Genomic DNA, 23512 nt, shown 5'->3' on the forward strand with positions numbered 1-23512 from the left:
GTCAATCAAGACTGTTTCTGGATTACATTCTGACTGACTGTAATATGATGACAGGCAAGAAGGCAGTTGATTGATCTCAAGACTTCTTCAGTGATATTTAACTCCCTGAGATGTTACTGCAGCAAATCACTTCTCTGCCCCTGCTGCGTCCACAGCTTTTGTCCTCCACGAACAGACAGCCTGTGTGTGCCCCATTATATTGAAAGACATTCACAGAATTTGGTTCTCCTGACTCTAGAAATACATGCATATCAATTAATATATTTGCTACATTTCATCATCTTAAACAGCACTAGATACAACTACAAAAATTAACGGAAACTCATGAATTTAAAATTATTTAAAATGTCCTTCATGTTTAATCCACATTCCTGTCATTTTTAATTGGAATACAACAATCTCCTTACAGTTGCAGGTTTCTTCTGAATTCCTAATGGAATCATTAGTGATTGTCATTAGTGATTGTCCTCTCCTACATTGAAACCAGCAAATCTTCCCATAATTTTAAGACAAGTCAGCCCCTTAAACAGAGAGAAGAGTTCAACCTGTTTGGGGTTTACTGACCGTTGTAAACTCCGCATTTTGGTTGCATCCATCTCGTTTCTTTTTGCTGCACTCGACTAATTTTGTTCACAGGAAGGTTATGTAAATTTGATGAAAGATTAATTTTATCCAGAGCCTGTCATCTGAAAGAGTAGTGGAAGCAGGTCTGACGGTAACCAGCAGAAGGGAATTGGATAAATACTCAAAGGGTAACAATTGCAAGGCTGTAGAATAAGAGAAAGGGAATAATTTAATTATTTCTGAATCAGGATTTATTGTCATGAACAAGTCATGAAATTCGCTGTTTTGTGGCAGCGTCACAGTGCAAACATTCATATTTATAACCATCTTACAACTTTACTGTAAAAAAAAAATTAACAATACTAGTGAACAAAAAGTAAGGCCGTGTCTTTGGTTCGTTGATTATTCAGGAATCTGAAGGCAGTGGAGAAGGAGCTGTCCTTGTGCCGCTGAGGGCTCTCCTTTCGATTCCGGAACCTTTTCCCCGATGGTAGCAGACTGAAGAGGACATGGCCTGGGTGGTGGGATCTTTGAGGATAGAGGCTGCTTTTTTAAGACACCACCTCATGTAGATGTCCTCGATGGAGTGGAGTCTGGTGCCTGTGATGTCGCAAGCCAAATTAATAACCCTCTGAAGTTTATTCTTGTCCTGAGGGTTGGCGCCTCCATACCAGGCAGTGATGCAACCAGCCAGAATGCTCTCCACGGTACACCTGTAGAAGTTTATGAGAGTCTTCGGTGACATGTTGAATCACTCAGACTCCTCATAAAGTATAGTCTTCTTTGTGATTGCATCAACGTGGAGGCTGCAGGACAGATCCTTGGAGATGTTGACACCCAGGAATTTGAAGTTCTTTTTTTAATTTTTAAAAAATTTTTCACACTATGAACCATATTAAGCAAAATATACACAAACATTTCCCTCTTGAATATACACAGTGTCATTTTCTCCCCTTTTTCCCCCCTCCCTTCCCTCCCTCCTTCCCACCCCCCCTCCCTACCCACTAAACGTTCAACATATACAATACAATAAACCCATTAAACAATGTCATCACACCTGAAAATAAACAAGAAAATTGTGTCATCTACTTTTACACACTGGGTCAGTTCATTTAATCTTCTTCTCATTCTATCATTTTAGGGGGTGGAGGTCCGCGGTGGCCCTCTCTGTTGTGTTCCATGTACGGTTCCCAAATTTGTTCGAATTCTGTGATTTTATTTTTTAAATTATGTTATTTTTTCCAATGGAATACATTTATTCATTTCCATGAACCATTGCTGTACTCTCAGACTCTCTTCTGATTTCCAAGTTGACATTGTACATTTTTTTGGAACAGCTAAGGCTATTATAATGAATCTTTTTTGTGCTTCATCCAATTTGAGGCCTAATTCTTTCCTTCTTATATTTTTCTTTCTTTGGCTTGGCTTGGCTTTGCGGACGAAGATTTATGGAGGGGTATGTCCATGTCTGCTGCAGGCTCGTTGGTGACTGACAAATCTGATGTGGGACAGGCAGGCACGGTTGCAGCGGTTGCAAGGGAAAATTGGTTGGTTGGGGTTGGGTGTTGGGTTTTTCCTCCTTTGTCTTTTGTCAGTGAGGTGGGCTCTGTGGTACTGTTGTTCCCATTTCCTTCTTACAGTGAAAACATCTATCTGATACTGTTGGGTCCCATTTATTTAACTTTTGGGACATGATATATAGCCTGTGTAACCAATTATATTGTATCATGTGTAACCTTGTGTTTATTGTTTCATTTTTAATTTTTATGTTTAGATCTTGTTCCCACTTTTGTTTGGGTGTACAGCTTATTTCTTCATTTTCCTTCTCTTGCAGCTTGATGTACATGTTTGTTATAAATCTTTTAAGTATCATTGTGTCTGTAATCACATATTCAAAGCTGCTTCCTTCTGGTAACCTCAGTCTGCTTCCCAATTTGTCCTTTAAGTATGCAAACACTTGTGGTATGCAAACATTGTACTGTGAGTTATACCATATTTGTACTTCATTTGTTCAAAAGATAATAAATGATTTCCCAAAAAAGCCAAGCCAAAGAAAAAAGACTTCATTTGTTCAAAAGATAATAAATGATTTCCCAAAAAACAATTTTCTATTCTTTTGATCCCTTTTCTCTTCCATTCTCTAAAGGAAAGGTTATCTATTGTGAAAGGGATTAGTTGATTTTTGCATCAATAATAATTTTGGTAGTTTGTAATTTGTTTTTTTCCTTTCTATGTGAATTTTCTTCCAAATGTTGAGCAGATGGTGCAGTGCTGGTGAACTTCAATGTTGCACCAGTTTTTCATCCCACTTATAAAGTATAATGTTCTGGTACCTTCTCCCCTATTTTATCTAGCTCTAACCTGGTCCAATCTGGTTTTTCCCTTGTTTGATAAAAATATGATAGATATCTTAATTGTGCTGCTCTATAATAATTATTAAAGTTTGGTAGTTGTAAGCCCCCTTGTTTGTACCATTCTGTTAATTTATCTAGCGCTATCCTTGGTTTCCCCCCTTTTCATAAGAATTTCCTTATTATTTTCTTTAGCTCCTTGAAGAATTTCTCTGTTAGGTGAATTGGTAACGATTGAAATAGATATTGTATCCTTGGGAAGATATTCATTTTAATGCAATTTACCCTTCCTATCAGTGTTAGTGGTAAATCTTTTCAATGTTCTAAGTCATCTTGTAATTTCTTCATTAATAGCTGATAATTAAATTTGTATAATTGGCCTAGATTATTATCTAGTCTAATACCTAGGTATCGGATTGCTTGTGTTTGCCATTTAAATGGTGATTCTTTCTTAAACTTTGTGAAATCCGCTTTATTCATTGGCATCGCTTCACTTTTAATTGTGTTGATCTTGTACCCCGATATTTCTCCATATTCCTTCAATTTCTTATGTAATTCTTTTATTGATAATTCTGGTTCTGTTAAGTATACTATGATGTCATCTGCAAATAGACTGATTTTATATTCCTTTTTTATTTTTATCCCTTTTATTTTATTTTCTGTTCTTATCAGTTCTGCCAAGGGTTCTATAGCTAAAGTGAACAGTGAGGGAGATAGTGGACATCCCTGCCTAGTTGACCTGCTTAATTTAAATTGGTTCGATTATATATCCATTTACTGTCACCTTCACCAATGGTCCCTTATATAATTTTAATCCAATTAATATAGTTCTCTGGTAGGTTGAACCTCTGTAATACTTTGAATAAATAATTCCAATCTACCCTGTCAAAGGTTTTCTCTGTGTCTAAAGCAACCGCCAATGTTGGCATCTGGAATTTGAAGTTCTTGACCCTCTCCACTATTGAGCCCTCGATGAGGACTGGGTCATGTTTCCCTGACTTCCTCCTGAAGATTTTCAATCACCTCCTTGGTTTTTCTGTTGTTGAGCACAAGGTTGTTGTCGTTACACCATTCATTGAGCTGATCTATCTCCCTCCTGTAGGCTTCCTCATTGTCATTTGTGATTCTGCCAACAACTGTGGTGTCATCGGCTAATTTAGCTCATTCATAATGTTGGCCCTGTGTGTTAGATTGAATGGCCTTCTGCTGTTTAACTCCATTTAAAATATTTATGAATGAATGAATGTGATCTCCATCAAACTTCCTGACAACTATATTTTTTCTTTTGCAGAGCGTAACAATTTCAAGATAACAGTCGTATTGCAACTGGTAAAATATATCCTAGTATTCAGGAAGAAGTAAGTGGCTCATGATTAATATACTTAATAATTAACAGTAGATACTGCTAACAAACATTAGGTACTAATTGACACAGAAGGAAACAGTGTATATCAAAATGCAAAGTCCACACTGAATGTTGGTTCTCCTGACAGCTTAACCTGAAAACAGATATTTTTTTTTAATTTTTTAAAATTTTTTATTTTTCACACCATAAATCACAATAGCCATGATATACACTTTTTATTTTCCACACATTTACAGTGATTTTTTCTCCCCCCACCCCTCCCTCCTCCCAAGCCACCCCCCCACCCCCCCCCCCCCATCCATTTTAGGTATACAATCTAGGTTGCATTAATTCAGTCAGACAATGTTGTCATTCAACAAAAATACACCAGAAATTCTACTGAGTCCATTCTTTTCTTTTCTTCTCCTTCCATCAACTTAGGTAATGTTTGTTCCCGGTAGGTTTTCGCTATTGTATTTAATGTAAGGCTCCCATACTTGTTCGAATATTTCAATATTATTTCTTAAACTATATGTTATTTTTTCTAATGGAATACATTTATTCATTTCTATATACCATTGTTGTATTTTCAAATTATCTTCCATTTTCCAGGTTGACATAATACATTTTTTTGCTACGGCTAGGGCTATCTTGACAAATCTTTTTTGTGCATCTTCCAAGTCAATTCCAAATTCTTTATTTTTTGTTACTTAGGAGAAAGATCTCTGGATTCTTTGGTATATTGTTTTCTGTTATTTTATTTAATATCTGATTGAGATCATCCCAAAATTTTTCTACTCTCTCACATGTCCAGATTGCATGAATTGTTGTTCCCCTTTCTTTTTTACATCGAAAACATCTATCAGATACTGTTGGGTCCCATTTATTTAACTTTTGCGGTGTAATGTATAGTCTGTGTAACCAATTATATTGTATCATACGCAGCCTCATATTTATTGTATTTCTCATCGTTCCAGAACATAATTTCTCCCATGTTTCCTTTTTTATCTTTATATTTAAATCTTGTTCCCATTTTTGTTTAGTTTTACCATTTGTTTCCTCATTCTCCTTTTCTTGCAGTTTGATATACATATTTGTTATAAATCTTTTGATTAACATTGTATCTGTAATCACATATTCAAGGTTACTTCCCTCTGGTAAACTCAAATTGCTTCCTAATTTATCTTTCAAGTAGGATCTCAGTTGGTAATATGCCAGCGCTGTATCTCCAGTTATATTGTACTTATCTCTCATTTGTTCAAAGGATAAGAATCTACTTCCTGAAAAACAATTTTCTATTCTTTTAATCCCTTTTTTCCCCATTTTCTAAAGGAAAGGTTGTCTATTGTAAAAGGGAGTAGCTTATTTTGCGTCAATATTAGTTTTGGTAATTGATAATTTGTTTTATTTCTTTCTACATGAATCTTCTTCCATATATTGAGGAGATGGTGTAATACTGGAGAAGTTCTATGTTGTACCAATTTTTCGTCCCATTTATATAATATGTGTTCAGGTATCTTTTCCCCTATTTTGTCTAATTCTAGTCTCGTCCAGTCTGGTTTTTCCCTTGTTTGATAAAAATCTGATAGGTACCTTAATTGTGCGGCTCTATAATAATTTTTGAAGTTTGGCAATTGTAAGCCTCCTTGTTTATACCATTCTGTTAATTTATCTAGTGCTATCCTCGGTTTCCCCCCTCTCCATAAAAATCTCCTTATTATTTTCTTTAACTCTTTGAAGAATTTTTCTGTCAGTTGTATTGGCAATGCCTGAAATAAGTATAGTATCCTTGGAAAAATGTTCATTTTAATACAGTTTATCCTTCCTATCAGTGTTAGTGGTAGCTCTTTCCAATGCTCTAAATCGTCCTGTAATTTTTTCATTAGTGGATTGTAATTGAGTTTATATAATTGGCCTAGATTTTTGTTTATTTGCACACCTAGGTATCTTATTGCCTGCATTTGCCATCTGAATGGGGATTCCTCCTTAAATTTTGAGAAATCCGCGTTATTCATAGGCATTGCTTCACTTTTATTTACGTTTATCTTGTATCCCGACACTTCTCCATATTCCTTCAATTTCTTATATAGTTCTTTTATTGATAGTTCTGGTTCTGTTAAGTACACTATCACATCATCCGCAAATAGACTGATTTTATATTCCCTGTCTTTTATTTTTATTCCTTTTATATTATTATCTATTCTTATCGATTCTGCTAGTGGTTCTATAGCTAGCGCAAACAATAATGGTGATAGTGGGCATCCCTGCCGCGTTGACCTGCTTAAGTTAAATTGCTTTGATACATGTCCATTTACTGTCACTTTCGCTAACGGTCCCTCATGTAATGCTTTAATCCAATTAATATACTTCTCCGGTAAACTGAATTTTTGCAATACTTTGAACAAGTAATTTCATTCTACTCTGTCGAAGGCCTTCTCTGCGTCTAAAGCAACTGCTACTGCCGGTGCTTTATTTCCTTCTACTGCTTGAATTAAGTTAATAAATTTACAAATATTGTCTGTTGTGCGTCTTTTTTTGATAAATCCAGTTTGGTCTAAATTTACCATTTTCGGTACCTGTTCTGCTAATCTGTTCGCTAATAGTTTAGCTATTATCTTATAATCTGTGTTTAGCAGAGATATTGGTCTATATGACGCTGGTGAGAGTGGATCTTTCCCTTGTTTTAGTATCACTGTAATTATTGCTGTTTTACATGAATCTGGTAAGTTTTGTGTCTCATCAATCTGGTTGATTACATCCAGGAGGGGCGGTATTATTAGATCTTTAAATGTTTTGTAGAATTCTATTGGGAGTCCATCCTCTCCTGGTGTCTTATTATTTGGTAAATTTTTTATTATCTCTTGTATTTCTACTGTTTCAAATGGTTCTGTTAATTTATTTTGTTCCTCTATTTGTAGTTTTGGTAGTTCAATTTTAGTCAAAAATTCATCTATTTTCCCTTCTTTCCCTTCGTTTTCAGTTCGGTATAATTGTTCATAGAATTCTCTGAAGTTTTCCTTAATTTCTTTTGGATTATATGTAATTTGTTTGTCTTTTTTCCTTGTTGCCAATACCATTTTCTTAGTTTGTTCTGTCTTAAGCTGCCATGCTAAGATTTTGTGTGTTTTTTCACCTAGTTCATAATATTTCTGTTTTGTCTTCATTATATTCTTCTCCACCTTATATGTTTGTAATGTTTCATATTTTATTTTTTTATCCGCCAATTCTCTTCTTTTGGTTGTATCTTCCTTTATTGCTAAATTTTTTTCTATTGTTTATTATTTCCCTTTCCAACTGCTCTGTTTCCTGATTATAGTCCTTCTTCATCTTGGTTGCATAACTTATTATTTGTCCTCTAATGAATGCTTTCATTGCGTCCAATAGTATAAACTTATCTTCCACTGATTCCGTATTTACTTCAAAGTATATTTTTAATTGTTTTTCAATAAATTCTCTAAAATCCTGTCTTTTACGTAGCATGGGGTTTAATCTCCATCTATACATTCTTGGAGGGATGTCCTCTAGCTCTATTGCCAATAACAGGGGTGAGTGGTCCGATAATAGTCTAGCTTTATATTCCGTTTTCCTAACTCTCCCTTGAATGTGGGCTGATAACAGGAATAGGTCTATCCTTGAGTATGTTTTATGTCTAGTCGAGTAGTATGAGTATTCCTTTTCTTTTGGGTTTTGTTTCCTCCATATGTCCACAAGTTTCATTTCTTGCATTGATTTAATTATAAATTTGGTTACTTTGTTCTTCCTGTTAATTTTTTTCCCCGTTTTATCCATATTTGGATCCAAATTCAGGTTGAAATCCCCTCCTATTAGTATGTTCCCTTGCGTATTAGCTACCTTCAAAAAGATATCTTGCATAAACTTTTGATCTTCTTCGTTAGGTGAATATATATTAGGTAGATTCCAAAGCTCCGAATATATCTGACATTTTATCATAACATATCTCCCTGCTGGATCTATTATTTCCTCTTCTATTTTAAATGGCACATTTTTGCTAATTAATATAGCCACTCCTCTTGCTTTTGAATTATACGATGCTGCTGTTACATGTCCTACCCAATCTCTCTTTAATTTCTTGTGCTCCAATTCAGTTAAGTGTGTTTCTTGGACAAATGCTATATCTATTTTTTCCTTTTTCAGTAAATTTAGTAGTTTCTTCCTTTTAATTTGGTTATGTATTCCATTAATATTTAGAGTCATATAGTTCAGCGTAGCCATTTTATATTTTGTTTATCTTCTCTTTCCGTTTTTCCATCATTACCTTTCCTCCTTTTCCATTTCTGTTTTCTTATTTTCAACTCTTTACCAGACAACATTCCTACAACATCCAACATTTTCCTTATTCTCCTATTTCTATCTTCTTTATCCCCAATCTCCCCTTCCCCTCCTGAGTTGTCCTTTATCCCTTGTCGGACAACCACATCTCCCCTCTCCATTTGGATTTGCGAATCCACTCGCAAGCGTCAACTGATTTTGCAGTGACCGCTCTTTTCCCCCACCCAGCCCCCCCCAGAAAAGATTTCACTTTTTATATGTCACAAAGGTCACTCTTTTAATTCCCTCCTTATTCTCTCTATTCCATTACCTTCCCTTATTAATTCTTGTCTATACTATCTATGTTTTCCTCTAATTACAGATACTTTCACGTATGCCCATTGTCTCTATTCACTCTTATACCTCTTTACCCGCATACATATCAATCGTGGTCATTTTTACCCTCATTACCCGTCTTCATCCCTCAGTCTATTTTTGTCTTTACCCACATACATATCAATCGTGATCATTTTTGCTCTCATTACCCGTCTTCATCCCTCAGTCTATTTTTGTAATTGTTCTGCAAATTTTCGTGCTTCTTCTGGATCCGAGAACAGTCTGTTTTGTTGTCCTGGAATAAATATTTTCAATACCGCAGGATGCTTCAGTGTAAATTTATATCCTTTCTTCCATAAAATCGCTTTTGCTGTATTGAACTCTTTTCTCTTCTTTAGGAGTTCAAAGCTTATATCTGGATAAATGAAGATTTTTTGCCCTTTATACTCCAGTGGTTTGTTGCCCTCTCTTACTTTTTCCATTGTCTTCTCCAGTACCTTTTCTCTTGTAGTATATCTTAGGAATTTTACTACAATAGATTTTGGTTTTTGTTGTGGTTGTGGTTTAGAGGCCAATGCTCTATGTGCCCTTTCTATTTCCATTTCTTGCTGTAGTTCTGGACATCCTAGGGCCTTAGGGATCCATTCTTTTATAAACTCCCTCATATTCTTGCCTTCTTCATCTTCCTTAAGGCCCACTATCTTTTTTTTTTTTTTTTTTTAAATTTTTTATTTTTCACACCATAAATCACAATAGCCATGATATACACTTTTTCTTTTCCACACATTTACAGTGACTTTTTCTCCCTCCCCCCTCCCTCCTCCCAAGCCACCCCCCCACCCCCCCCCCCCCTCTCATCCATTTTAGGTATACAATCTAGGTTGCATTAATTCAATTAGACAATGTTGTCATTCAACAAAAATACACCAGAAATTCTACTGAGTCCATTCTTTTCTTTTCTTCTCCTTCCATCAACTTAGGTAATGTTTGTTCCCGGTAGGTTTTCGCTATTGTATTTAATGTAAGGCTCCCATACTTGTTCGAATATTTCAATATTATTTCTTAAACTATATGTTATTTTTTCTAATGGAATACATTTATTCATTTCTATATACCATTGTTGTATTTTCAAATTATCTTCCATTTTCCAGGTTGACATAATACATTTTTTTGCTACGGCTAGGGCTATCTTGACAAATCTTTTTTGTGCATCTTCCAAGTCAATTCCAAATTCTTTATTTTTTATGTTACTTAGGAGAAAGATCTCTGGATTCTTTGGTATATTGTTTTCTGTTATTTTATTTAATATCTGATTGAGATCATCCCAAAATTTTTCTACTCTCTCACATGTCCAGATTGCATGAATTGTTGTTCCCCTTTCTTTTTTACATCGAAAACATCTATCAGATACTGTTGGGTCCCATTTATTTAACTTTTGCGGTGTAATGTATAGTCTGTGTAACCAATTATATTGTATCATACGCAGCCTCGTATTTATTGTATTTCTCATCGTTCCAGAGCATAACTTCTCCCATGTTTCCTTTTTTATCTTTATATTTAAATCTTGTTCCCATTTTTGTTTAGTTTTACCATTTGTTTCCTCATTCTCCTTTTCTTGCAGTTTAATATACATATTTTTTATAAATCTTTTGATTAACATTGTATCTGTAATCACATATTCAAGGTTACTTCCCTCTGGTAAACTCAAGTTGCTTCCTAATTTATCTTTCAAGTAGGATCTCAGTTGGTAATATGCCAGCGCTGTATCTCCAGTTATATTGTACTTATCTCTCATTTGTTCAAAGGATAAGAATCTACTTCCTGAAAAACAATTTTCTATTCTTTTAATCCCTTTTTTTTCCCATTTTCTAAAGGCAAGGTTGTCTATTGTAAAAGGGAGTAGCTTATTTTGCGTCAATATTAGTTTTGGTATTTGGTAATTTATTTTATTTCTTTCTACATGAATCTTCTTCCATATATTGAGGAGATGGTGTAATACTGGAGAAGTTCTATGTTGTACCAATTTTTCGTCCCATTTATATAATATGTGTTCAGGTATCTTTTCCCCTATTTTATCTAATTCTAGTCTCATCCAGTCTGGTTTTTCCCTTGTTTGATAAAAATCTGATAGGTACCTTAATTGTGCGGCTCTATAATAATTTTTGAAGTTTGGCAATTGTAAGCCTCCTTGTTTATACCATTCTGTTAATTTATCTAGTGCTATCCTCGGTTTCCCCCCTCTCCATAAAAATCTCCTTATTATTTTCTTTAACTCTTTGAAGAATTTTTCTGTCAGTTGTATTGGCAATGCCTGAAATAAGTATAGTATCCTTGGAAAAATGTTCATTTTAATACAGTTTATCCTTCCTATCAGTGTTAGTGGTAGCTCTTTCCAATGCTCTAAATCGTCCTGTAATTTTTTCATTAGTGGATTGTAATTGAGTTTATATAATTGGCCTAGATTTTTGTTTATTTGCACACCTAGGTATCTTATTGCCTGCGTTTGCCATCTGAATGGGGATTCCTCCTTAAATTTTGAGAAATCCGCGTTATTCATAGGCATTGCTTCACTTTTATTTACGTTTATCTTGTATCCCGACACTTCTCCATATTCCTTCAATTTCTTATATAGTTCTTTTATTGATAGTTCTGGTTCTGTTAAGTACACTATCACATCATCCGCAAACAGACTGATTTTATATTCCCTGTCTTTTATTTTTATTCCTTTTATATTATTATCTCTTCTTATCGATTCTGCTAGTGGTTCTATAGCTAGCGCAAACAATAATGGTGATAGTGGGCATCCCTGCCGCGTTGACCTGCTTAAGTTAAATTGCTTTGATACATGTCCATTTACTGTCACTTTCGCTAACGGTCCCTTATATAATGCTTTAATCCAATTAATATACTTCTCCGGTAAACTGAATTTTTGCAATACTTTGAACAAGTAATTCCATTCTACTCTGTCGAAGGCCTTCTCTGCGTCTAAAGCAACTGCTACTGCCGGTGCTTTATTTCCTTCTACTGCATGAATTAAGTTAATAAATTTACAAATATTGTCTGTTGTGCGTCTTTTTTTGATAAATCCAGTTTGGTCTAAATTTACCATTTTCGGTACCTGTTCTGCTAATCTGTTCGCTAATAGTTTAGCTATTATCTTATAATCTGTGTTTAGCAGAGATATTGGTCTATATGACGCTGGTGAGAGTGGATCTTTCCCTTGTTTTAGTATCACTGTAATTATTGCTGTTTTACATGAATCTGGTAAGTTTTGTGTCTCATCAATCTGGTTGATTACATCCAGGAGGGGCGGTATTATTAGGTCTTTAAATGTTTTGTAGAATTCTATTGGGAATCCATCCTCTCCTGGTGTCTTATTATTTGGTAAATTTTTTATTATCTCTTGTATTTCTACTGTTCCAAATGGTTCTGTTAATTTATTTTGTTCCTCTATTTGTAGTTTTGGTAGTTCAATTTTAGTCAAAAATTCATCTATTTTCCCTTCTTTCCCTTCGTTTTCGGTTCGGTATAATTGTTCATAGAATTCTCTGAAGTTTTCCTTAATTTCTTTTGGATTATATGTAATTTGTTTGTCTTTTTTCCTTGTTGCCAATACCATTTTCTTAGTTTGCTCTGTCTTAAGCTGCCATGCTAAGATTTTGTGTGTTTTTTCACCTAGTTCATAATATTTCTGTTTTGTCTTCATTATATTCTTCTCCACCTTATATGTTTGTAATGTTTCATATTTTATTTTTTTATCCGCCAATTCTCTTCTTTTGGTTGTATCTTCCTTTATTGCTAATTTTTTTTCTATGTTTATTATTTCCCTTTCCAACTGCTCTGTTTCCTGGTTATAGTCCTTCTTCATCTTGGTTGCATAACTTATTATTTGCCCTCTAATGAATGCTTTCATTGCGTCCCATAGTATAAACTTATCTTCCACTGATTCCGTATTTACTTCAAAGTACATTTTTAATTGTTTTTCAATAAATTCTCTAAAATCCTGTCTTTTAAGTAGCATGGGGTTTAATCTCCATCTATACATTCTTGGAGGGATGTCCTCTAGCTCTATTGCCAATAACAGGGGTGAGTGGTCCGATAATAGTCTAGCTTTATATTCCGTTTTCCTAACTCTCCCTTGAATGTGGGCTGGTAACAGGAATAGGTCTATCCTTGAGTATGTTTTATGTCTAGTCGAGTAGTATGAGTATTCCTTTTCTTTTGGGTTTTGTTTCCTCCATATGTCCACAAGTTTCATTTCTTGCATTGATTTAATTATAAATTTGGTTACTTTGTTCTTCCTGTTAATTTTTTTCCCCGTTTTATCCATATTTGGATCCAAATTCAGATTGAAATCCCCTCCTATTAGTATGTTCCCTTGCGTATTAGCTACCTTCAAAAAGATATCTTGCATAAACTTTTGATCTTCTTCGTTAGGTGAATATATATTAAGTAGATTCCAAAGCTCTGAATATATCTGACATTTTATCATAACATATCTCCCTGCTGGATCTATTATTTCCTCTTCTATTTTAAATGGCACATTTTTGCTAATTAATATAGCCACTCCTCTTGCTTTTGAATTATACGATGCTGCTGTTACATGTCCTACCCAATCTCTCTTTAATTTCTTGTGCTCCAATTCAGTTAAGTGTGTTTCTTGGACAAATGCTATATCTATTTTTTCCTTTTTCAGTAAATTTAGTAGTTTCTTCCTTTTAATTTGGTTATGTATTCCATTAATATTTAGAGTCATATAGTTCAGCGTAGCCATTTTATATTTTGTTTATCTTCTCTTTCCGTTTTTCCATCATTACCTTTCCTCCTTTTCCATTTCTGTTTTCTTATTTTCAACTCTTTACCAGACAACATTCCTACAACATCCAACATTTTCCTTATTCTCCTATTTCTATCTTCTTTATCCCCAGTCTCCCCTTCCCCTCCTGAGTTGCCCTTTATCCCTTGTCGGACAACCACATCTCCCCTCTCCATTTGGATTTGCGAATCCACTCGCAAGCGTCAACTGATTTTGCAGTGACCGCTCTTTTCCCCCACCCAGCCCCCCCCAGAAAAGATTTCGCTTTTTATATGTCACAAAGGTCACTCTTTTAATTCCCTCCTTATTCTCTCTATTCCATTGCCTTCTCTTATTAATTCTTGTCTATACTCTCTATGTTTTCCTCTAATTACAGATACTTTCACATATGCCCATTGTCTCTATTCACTCTTATACCTCTTTACCCGCATACATATCAATCGTGGTCATTTTTACCCTCCTTACCCTTCTTCATCCCTCAGTCTATTTTTGTCTTTACCCACATACATATCAATCGTGATAATTTTTGCTCTCATTACCCGTCTTCATCCCTCAGTCTATTTTTGTAATTGTTCTGCAAATTTTCGTGCTTCTTCTGGATCCGAGAATAGTCTGTTTTGTTGTCCTGGAATAAATATTTTCAATACCGCAGGATGCTTCAGTGTAAATTTATATCCTTTCTTCCATAAAATCGCTTTTGCTGTATTGAACTCTTTTCTCTTCTTTAGGAGTTCAAAGCTTATATCTGGATAAATGAAGATTTTTTGCCCTTTATACTCCAGTGGTTTGTTGCCCTCTCTTACTTTTTCCATTGTCTTCTCCAGTACCTTTTCTCTTGTAGTATATCTTAGGAATTTTACTACAATAGATCTTGGTTTTTGTTGTGGTTGTGGTTTAGGGGCCAATGCTCTATGTGCCCTTTCTATTTCCATTTCTTGCTGTAGTTCTGGACATCCTAGGGCCTTAGGGATCCATTCTTTTATAAACTCCCTCATATTCTTGCCTTCTTCATCTTCCTTAAGGCCCACTATCTTTATGTTATTTCTTCTGTTATAATTTTCCATTATATCTATTTTTTGGGCTAGTAATTCTTGTGTCTCTTTAGTTTTTTTATTAGATTCCTCCAATTTCTTTTTTAAGTCTTCTACCTCCATTTCTGCTGCTACTGCCCGCTCTTCCATCTTGTCCATTTTTTTCCCCATTTCTGTTAAGGTCATATCCATTTTATTTATTTTCTCTTCTGTGTTGTTTATTCTTCTTCTTAAATCATTGAATTCCTGTGTTTGCCATTCTTTAAATGACTCCATGTATCCTCTAACAAGAGCAAGTATATCCTTTACCTTGCCTTTCCCTTTATCTATTTCACTGTATTCTTCCTCTTCTTCTTCCTCTGGGTTGGCCATCTGTTGTTTCTTTGCTGCCCTTTCCTCCTCTTCTTTCTTGTTTCCATTGTCTTCTGTGGTCTCTTCTTGCTGCAGGTGTTCTGCAGCTGTCGTTGCCGGCTGTGGAGATCGACTCCCCAGCTGGTCCCCCCTCCCGTCGGTGTGTTTTTTTGCATGCGCGGTTGCGCACTTTTACTCGGCTCTGTGAGCCATTGTTGTAGTTCTCTTTCTACCGACCTGAGGTAGTGGGGTCCTCTCTCCACAGCGGGCCTCTTCGGACAGGTAAGGCCTTCACCTTTTTCCTCCGTTGTCTTCTCTTCCTCTCTTCTTTCCGTTGATTTTGATTTTTCTCCTTTTGTCTCCATCTTCTTTCCACCTTTATACTCACTTTTCTTTAACTTGTATTTCTGTGCCTTTGTATTTTCTCTTGTTTTTCCCGACTTTTCTGGAGAGGGCTGGAGTTCACCGTCCGGCCACTACTCCATCACGTGACTCCCCCCAAGGCCCACTATCTTTATGTTATTTCTTCTGTTATAATTTTCCATTATATCTATTTTTTGGGCTAGTAATTCTTGTGTCTCTTTAGTTTTTTTATTAGATTCCTCCAATTTCTTTTTTAAGTCTTCTACCTCCATTTCTGCTGCTATTGCCCGTTCTTCCATCTTGTCCATTTTTTTCCCCATTTCTGTTAAGGTCATATCCATTTTATTTATTTTCTTTTCTGTGTTGTTTATTCTTCTTCTTAAATCATTGAATTCCTGTGTTTGCCATTCTTTAAATGACTCCATGTATCCTCTAACAAGAGCAAGTATATCCTTTACCTTGCCTTTCCCTTTATCTATTTCACTGTATTCTTCCTCTTCTTCTTCCTCTGGGTTGACCATCTGTTGTTTCTTTGATGCCCTTTCCTCCTCTTCTTTCTTGTTTCCTTTGCCTTCTGTGGTCTCTTCTTGCTGCAGGTGTTCTCCAGCTGTCGTTGCCGGCTGTGGAGATCGACTCCCCAGCTGGTACCTGAAAACAGATATGAAGAGTAAAATAAGTTCAGTTAAATTCAAGTTGATTTGTTTTCCCATTGTCCCAGAACATACCGATGAAACAGTGTCCTCTGGTCCATGATGAAGAACAGTAAAATACATACAGACAAACGATACTGGTACATACTCAGTACATGTGTGTGTGTGTTCAATATATATAATTTAAATAAATATTCCTAATAAATAGTAGAGTCTCAGAGAGTTGTTTTAGCAGTTACTCTGCAGCCTCTTTGCCTGCGGGGAGAAGTTATTCCTCAGCCTGGTGGTTCTGGCTCTGATACTTCTGTATCTTTCTCCCCAGAGGAGTAGCTGGAAGATGATGCACACAGGGTGGGAGGGATCCTTTAAACAACGATCCCAGTAAATGACATTGGTTGGGGTGGGAGGAAGGTGTCCTCAGTGATCCTCTCAGCCATTTTATGGTCCTGTGGATTGACGCGTTGCAGCTCTAACCTGGTCCAATCTGGTTTTTCCCTTGTTTGATAAAAATATGATAGATATCTTAATTGTGCTGCTCTATAATAATTATTAAAGTTCGGTAGCTATAAGCCCCCTTGTTTGTACCATTCTGTTAATTTATCTAGCGCTATCCTCAGTTTCCCTCCTTTTCATAAGAATTTCCTTATTATTTTCTTTAGCTCCTTGAAGAATTTCTCTGTTAGCTGAATTGGTAACGATTGAAATAGATATTGTATCCTTGGATATATATTCATTTTAATGCAATTTACCCTTCCTATCAGTGTTAGTGGTAAATCTTTCTAAGTCACCTTGTAATTTCTTCATTAATGGCTGATAATTTAATTTGAATAGTTGGCCTAGATTATTATCTAGTCTAATACCTCGGTATCGGATTGCCAAACTGTGATGCAGCCAGCCAGGACGCTCTCTCGAGAGCTCCTGTAGAATGTTGACAAAATGGTGGTTTGTAGCCTCGTTTGCCTCATCCTGTAAGGAAGTGCAGTCATTGTTTCATCTTGCTGACAAGTGAGGAGATGAAAGGTGTGCGTCAAGATGTTGATACAATATAATGTGATAGTAGCATTTAAGAGACTTCTAGATAGACACATGAACATGCATGGAAGAGGTGGATTTGGATCATGTGCAAGCAGCAAAGTTTTTGTTTAATTTGGGGTCATGATCAGCGCAGACATCATGTCCCTGGCGCTGCTCTGTGTCAGGCAGCATCTGTGAAAAGAGAAACAGGGATTCAGTTCTGTGAAAATAGGAATTGTGTGTGTGTCTCTCTCTGTGGATACCTTCTGAGTGTTACCAGCATTTCCTGCTTCTAGTTCAGGACTCCAACAGCTGCAGTTTTCCTTTTATCTTCACTTCTTGGTGAAGATGGCTGTGGCTGCCTTCTGTTAAATATTGAGTACTTTACTTGCTTGTCTTTCAGTAAACCTTCTCGTGTTCATCTAATTGCAACCAAAAGTTTAGATGATCTTCACAGTTGGACAAATCTACACTCAAAGACCAGTCACCCCTCCCCCACTTCATGATGTTTCAATCACTTCAACAGTACAATAAATGTTGGATAAAATTTGGTCTTTCGTCTTTGAACTAAAGTTGCGTTTGTTCTGTTTCTAGAGAAGGTCATTCCAACAATTCCACAATAACCCTTATCTTTCCATTCATCTAGTTATTTGTAAGGAACCACTCTTATGTTCTAAGTCTCTCACACATCGACTTCTCACTGTTCTCAGGCACTAGTCCTCCAAGCCACTGTCTGCTCTTTTTAAAAAGCCCATATTGGTGATCCCTTCTTCCTGTTCAAAATCTCTGTCTCCTTCCTCTAATTTATTGGAGAAAGATCAGTGATCAACCCTTCAACATTTTACCAATTCAGGCACATTGTTAAACAATGAAACACATTGGGTACTATGGGATTGTTTTATGTCCCACAAGCAGGCTTTTTCCACTGAGGATGGGTGAGACAAGAACTACAGGGCATGGGTTAAGGGTGAAAGGTGACATGTTTAAAGAGGACATTAGGGGGAAACTTCTTCACACAGTAGATGGTGAGTGTATGGAATGAAGTGCCAGCTAAAATGGTAAATCCATGCTCGATTACGATATTTAAGAAAAATTTTGATAGGGATATGTACGGAGGGCTATGATCTGGTTACAGGTCAAACGGACTAGGCAGAATAATAGTTTAGCATGGACTAGATGGGCTGAAGGACCTATTAATGTCATGTAGTGTTCTTTGATTCTATCATTGACATTATTTTAATCAACAATTTTCAACTCATAACGTGCATGTTTGCAACAAAATAGATATTAATTCCTTGTAATATTAATTTAACAAGGAAAAAAAGCAACGTTTAACTTTCAACAGAGTTGGCGTCTATTAAGCTTGTACTAAAAGAGAAAACTTACTCTAACCAAAACTAGAAATATCCCCTATACAGGTGAGACATGCTTAGAGGTTTAGCAGCCAAACATTATAATGTTTACTATTTGACCAAAAAGGTCAGTTTCTCCACTGTGAATTTTACATCTTTTATGATGTTTATCTTTCTGATTTACAGTCTTGCAAGTCTCATGCTTTGCCAGATACATGAACATTTGTAGCATTTCAAAAAAGAGCAAGTGCCATTGTCTTAACTTGATATTTTTCTCTTCGGTGGGAGAACCAGTCCTTCTGAAAGATAGTGTGGAATCATCACGTACTGAAATTCATTGTCACTGCCTGGCACTTTTGGGAATTGAGTGTTGCTTGCTCCTTTTCAACACATGCCTGGCTGTGAACTTGATCTTGTGGCATCCAGGATTGGTTGCTTCACTTGCTGAGGAGCTGTGGACAGAATTGAATCCTGTGCAAACTTCAGTGAATGTCCTTTTTCCTGACCTTTTGAAGGTCATTCAGCCTAGAACATTGCACCAAGATTGCATTAAGGATCTCTTTCAGTGATGTCTTGGAGCTGAGATGATTGACTCTCTCTTTGTGTGAGGCATGACTCCAGCTGTTTTATGAGAGTGTTGGGATGCCACAAACCAACAAATATTGCCTTGTTGGCACTCTCAAAGTTAAAATTTATCGTCAGAGTGGGTGCCATGGATGCCGTTACATTAGTGCAACACCATTACATCCTAGCAATGGGGATCAGGGTTTGAATTCCACGCAGTCTGTAAAGGGTTTGTACATTCTCTCTGCTTCTACGTGAGTTTTCCCCGGGGCTCTGGTTTTTTCCCACTGTTTGAAACGTACTGGGGGTCTAGGTTAATTGGGTGTAAATTGCCAGCATGGACTCATGGCGTGTTACTGTGCTGTATGTCTAAATTTAAAAAAAATTAAAAGTGCATACATGACATCACGTACAACCCTGAGATTCTTTTCCCTGTGGGCCAGTCAGAATTCCTGCTTATTGGTAAAAGCTCTTTGGTCCGTATTGAGGTCAAGGCTGTGATGTGATCTGCAGCTGAGTGGTCCTGGTGATGCTCAGTCTGGACATTGTCAACAACAACTTCCATCACTGCAGATAGTTGAGAGTTGACTGATTGGGCACTAATGTCCTGCTTTTTGTGAGCGGTTTTCCGGGCAGTTTGCCACATTGTTGGGTGGATGCCAATGTTGTTAGTGTGATGGAGGAGCTCAGCCAGGAGGAACAGCTTATTCTGGAGCATGGATCTACAGCTGGGATGTTGCCCGGCCCCATAGTTGTTATTTCATGATCGGTCATGGAGAGAATTGTTTGGTGAAATGTGTTCTCCATTGGTTATGAAACACAAAAGTCTACAGATGCTGTTATTGTAGTAAAATGTAAATAAACTGTAATAAAATCTGAATAAAGACTGGAGAGGGAAAGGGAGAAGAATGGGAGGGGGAGGGTCCAGATCAAGAAAAGGTGTTAATTGGATATGATAAGCGGAAAGGTGAGAATTGATTTTGGCTCTGTTAAAGGAGACAGAGGGAAAGGGGAGAGAGAGAGAGAGAAAGAGCTGGAGGAAAAGCGACAGGGAGAAGAAGAGGAGTGGGGGGGGGGTGTTTAACAGAAACCAGAGAAGTTGATGTTAATGCCATCGGTTGGAAGGTGCCCAGACAGAAGTCGAAGAGGTAATCTGGACTCCTCCCCCTTTCTCTCCCCATCATTATTCAGATGCCTTCCTGTATTTTGCTCATACCTTGAAGAAGGGCTCAGGTCCGAATTGTTGATAATATATCTTTATCTTCTATGGACGCTGCGAGACCAGCTGAGCTCCTCCAGCATCTCTGTGTTTTTTCTACATTGGTTATGCCCTGTTTGTGAAAACTAATTGACTAAACCATCCATGAAAGTAAATTAAAACATGTAAATAAGCATTTTGTCATCTTCTTGTGAGTGTAAATTTTTGGAGTATATTTCTGCAGATCTCTAAAGAAATATCTGGACCAGTTCTTCAGTAAGGAATGGGTAACTTGGTACATAGATCATCTAAGAGAGGTATTGTGGCCAAATGGAAACCCTGCCTGTCCATCTCCACCAAGGTCTGAAGAAGAAAAAGCCTCCACAAAAGAAAAAGCTGAAGAATTACTACTAAGCAAGGTTTCAGGTAAAGTTTGGCTATCCAGGCATTTCCTTTAATCTTTGGCTCCTGTTCCTTTCAGTTTTATCGTGTCCACACTTGCTTGAAGTTTGCCAAGCTTTCTGCTGATTCGAATCCTATTATTTAATCGTGGTTGGTTTGATTCCCTCTACTGGTTTCAAAGCAGAGAGGAATTTCCCAAACCGTTTGTTTTTCCCAGTGAACCCAAGGATTTTTTGAATGACCAGCTAATCCCATCTTGCACTAAAAACTTCAGATGATGGAAATCCATAATAAAGGCATCAGTCTTCACTCTGTTGAGGACATCTACAAGAGGCTGTGTCTCAAGAAAGCAGCCTCTGTCCTCAAGGACCCTCACCACCCAGGCCATGCCCTCTTCACACCGCTACCGTCAAGACGGAGCCCAACGACAAACACCCAGCACCACAAGGGCACTTTTTCCCCTCTGCCATCAGATTTCTGAATGGACAATGAACTACAGACACTACCTCACTTTCTCTTCTTTTTGCACTAATTTATTTATTTTTTAAACTTGTAATTTATAGCATTATTTACTACCTGTGATGCAAAACAAAGAATTCTGTGACATATTCTTGAGAATAAATTCTGGTTTTGATGGACGGAAGATTGGTCACTGCATGTGGAGAGACAAATAATTAACGTTTCAGGTTACTATTCTTTCATTAGAACTGGGAAAAGTTAGACATTTTAAGATGCATTGAAATCATCAGGGGGAGGTGAGAACAAAGAGGGGATGCTTGTGACTGGAGAAGACCATGGGGAGATTGAAGGACCAAATGGAGGCAGAGTTTGGTCAGCATTGCCAATAAATATTTTAAATATAGAATTTATTTAATTAATATTTTATGTAATATCAGATTAGAACTCACGAGGGCCTCTGGATTAGGGTGAAGTATTGTAATTACATTGTTACTATTCAGTGGCTGTGGCCCTCAGCTCTACAATTCCCTGCCTCTCCTTCATTTAAGATCCTCCTAAAACCTAACGCTTTGACCAAGTGTTTGATCACCAGACCAAATCTTCTGGAACCATTGTTGTAAATCATTTGTGTACCATCTCCAGGACCTCACATCCTTCCTGAATGGTGATGTCCAAAATCAGAAGGTTGTTGAAAAATGGGTTGGTCTCATCCTGGACCCCTTGCTCAGCATCTGATGGTGGTGGAACAAATGAATAGTTTGCTGGAGGGGATCAAGAACATTACTTACCATCTTCTCAAATGGTCTCGCCTTACTTCAAACACTGAATTTCCTTCAGTCTTGGAAACCCAGCCAAGGGTTCCAAATTCACAGTAATCTTTACATTTACAAATTTGTTGATGATTAGCACAGTCGTGGGTTATATAAAAAGGGGCCATGAGTCAGCAAACAGGAGAGGGATTAAAAACTGAATGATCTACTAACAACAACCTCACGTTCAAAGTCAACAAACCCAAGGGGCTGATTGTGACCTATATATTCACAGTAGTGAATTCACAGTAGTAATTCACAGTCGTGGGTTATATAAAAAGGGGCCATGAGTCAGCAAACAGGAAAGGGATTAAAAACTGAATGATCTACTAACAACAATCTCACGTTCAAAGTCAACAAATCCAAGGGGCTGATTGTGACCTATAGGAAGGGAAAATCAGAGATGGACAATACAGTGATCACTGGGGGATCAGAGGTGGAGAGGGTGAGCACATTTAAATTTCTGGGAATCACTATCTCAGAGGTCCTTTCCTGGACCCAACCCACCAATGTTGTCATGAAGAAAGCGTGTTTGTGCCTCTACTTCCTCAGGAGTTTGCAGTGATTCGATATGACATCGGAAACCTGAGCAAACTTCTACAGATGTGAGGTGGAAAGTATGCTGACTGGTTGTATCATAGCCTGGTATGGGGGCACAATACCCCTGAGTGGAAAGCCCTCAAAAGGTAGTGGTTAGAACCCAGTACGTCACAGGCAAAACTCTCCCCACTAACGACAAAATCTGCGAGGAATGCTGTCATCAGAGATCAGCATCAATCATCAAGGATCCACACCACTCAGGACATTTTCTGTTCTCGCTGCTGCAATCAGGAAAGGTATACATGCCAAAAGTCTTGCACCACCAGGCTCAGGAACAGTTGCTACCCTCCACCCCGCACCCCCCCCCACCACCATCAGACTCTTAAACAAACTCAATCACAGATTAATTTAAGAACTCTTGATTTGCACATTATTTATTACAGAACAGTTATTATTGTCTGTATTGCACAGTCAGTTTGTTTATATTTTCTTTTTTTATACATATCTTTTTCTTGAGTACATTTTACAGTTACCAATAAGTAGAAACTCTGCCTGGCCCACAGGGAAAAGAATCTCAGGTTTGTATGTGATGTCATGTATGTACTTGGACAATAAATCTGAACTTTGAAACTTGGAAATATTTAATTATATAACAACCTATCTGAGCATGTTAATTGAATGTCCTCCCTCTCTCCTTTCAACCCTGAAAGGTTAGAAGTACATTGGAGCCAGGTTTGAAATTTCTGACATTTTAATTTGCTTCCACATTTAAACAGGGGCATTAAAATTTAGCTCAACCTGTCAATGCTCGTTAAAAGGTGCTGCCCATTGTCGTGGCCTCTTCACTCAGTATAGGGTGTACATCTATGTCTTTTTAGTTTGACTTGAACATATTGAAATTTGCAGTGATAAGACTTCGCATGCTGGAAACTTGAAATGAAAACAGAAACTGCTGGAAGTATTCAGCAGGTTAGACAGTATTGTATGGGAAGGGAACATTTCAGTGGGTTCAAAAATCAACGAGTCTGGATACAGGTTGAACACAGGAAGGATCTTTATCAAAACACACGTAAGGGAATGGCACACACCAGTTCTCTC

The 23512-nt window shown here is 37.0% G+C and overlaps 1 protein-coding gene across 5 annotated transcripts in view; it reads left to right on the forward strand.

Annotated features, from left to right (window-relative positions):
- Positions 1 to 23512, forward strand: part of LOC138740263 (sorting nexin-13) — a 114632-nt gene that overhangs the window by 85765 nt on the left and 5355 nt on the right. For all 5 annotated transcript variants that reach the window (XM_069892633.1, XM_069892635.1, XM_069892632.1 and 2 more), the window contains 2 exons: positions 4207 to 4273; positions 20449 to 20630. In XM_069892633.1, the coding sequence (XP_069748734.1) occupies positions 4207 to 4273; positions 20449 to 20630 (249 nt within the window). The remainder of the gene's footprint in view (positions 1 to 4206; positions 4274 to 20448; positions 20631 to 23512) is intronic.

Source organism: Narcine bancroftii, chromosome 8 (assembly GCF_036971445.1).
Source record: "Narcine bancroftii isolate sNarBan1 chromosome 8, sNarBan1.hap1, whole genome shotgun sequence".
NCBI lineage: Eukaryota > Metazoa > Chordata > Chondrichthyes > Torpediniformes > Narcinidae > Narcine > Narcine bancroftii.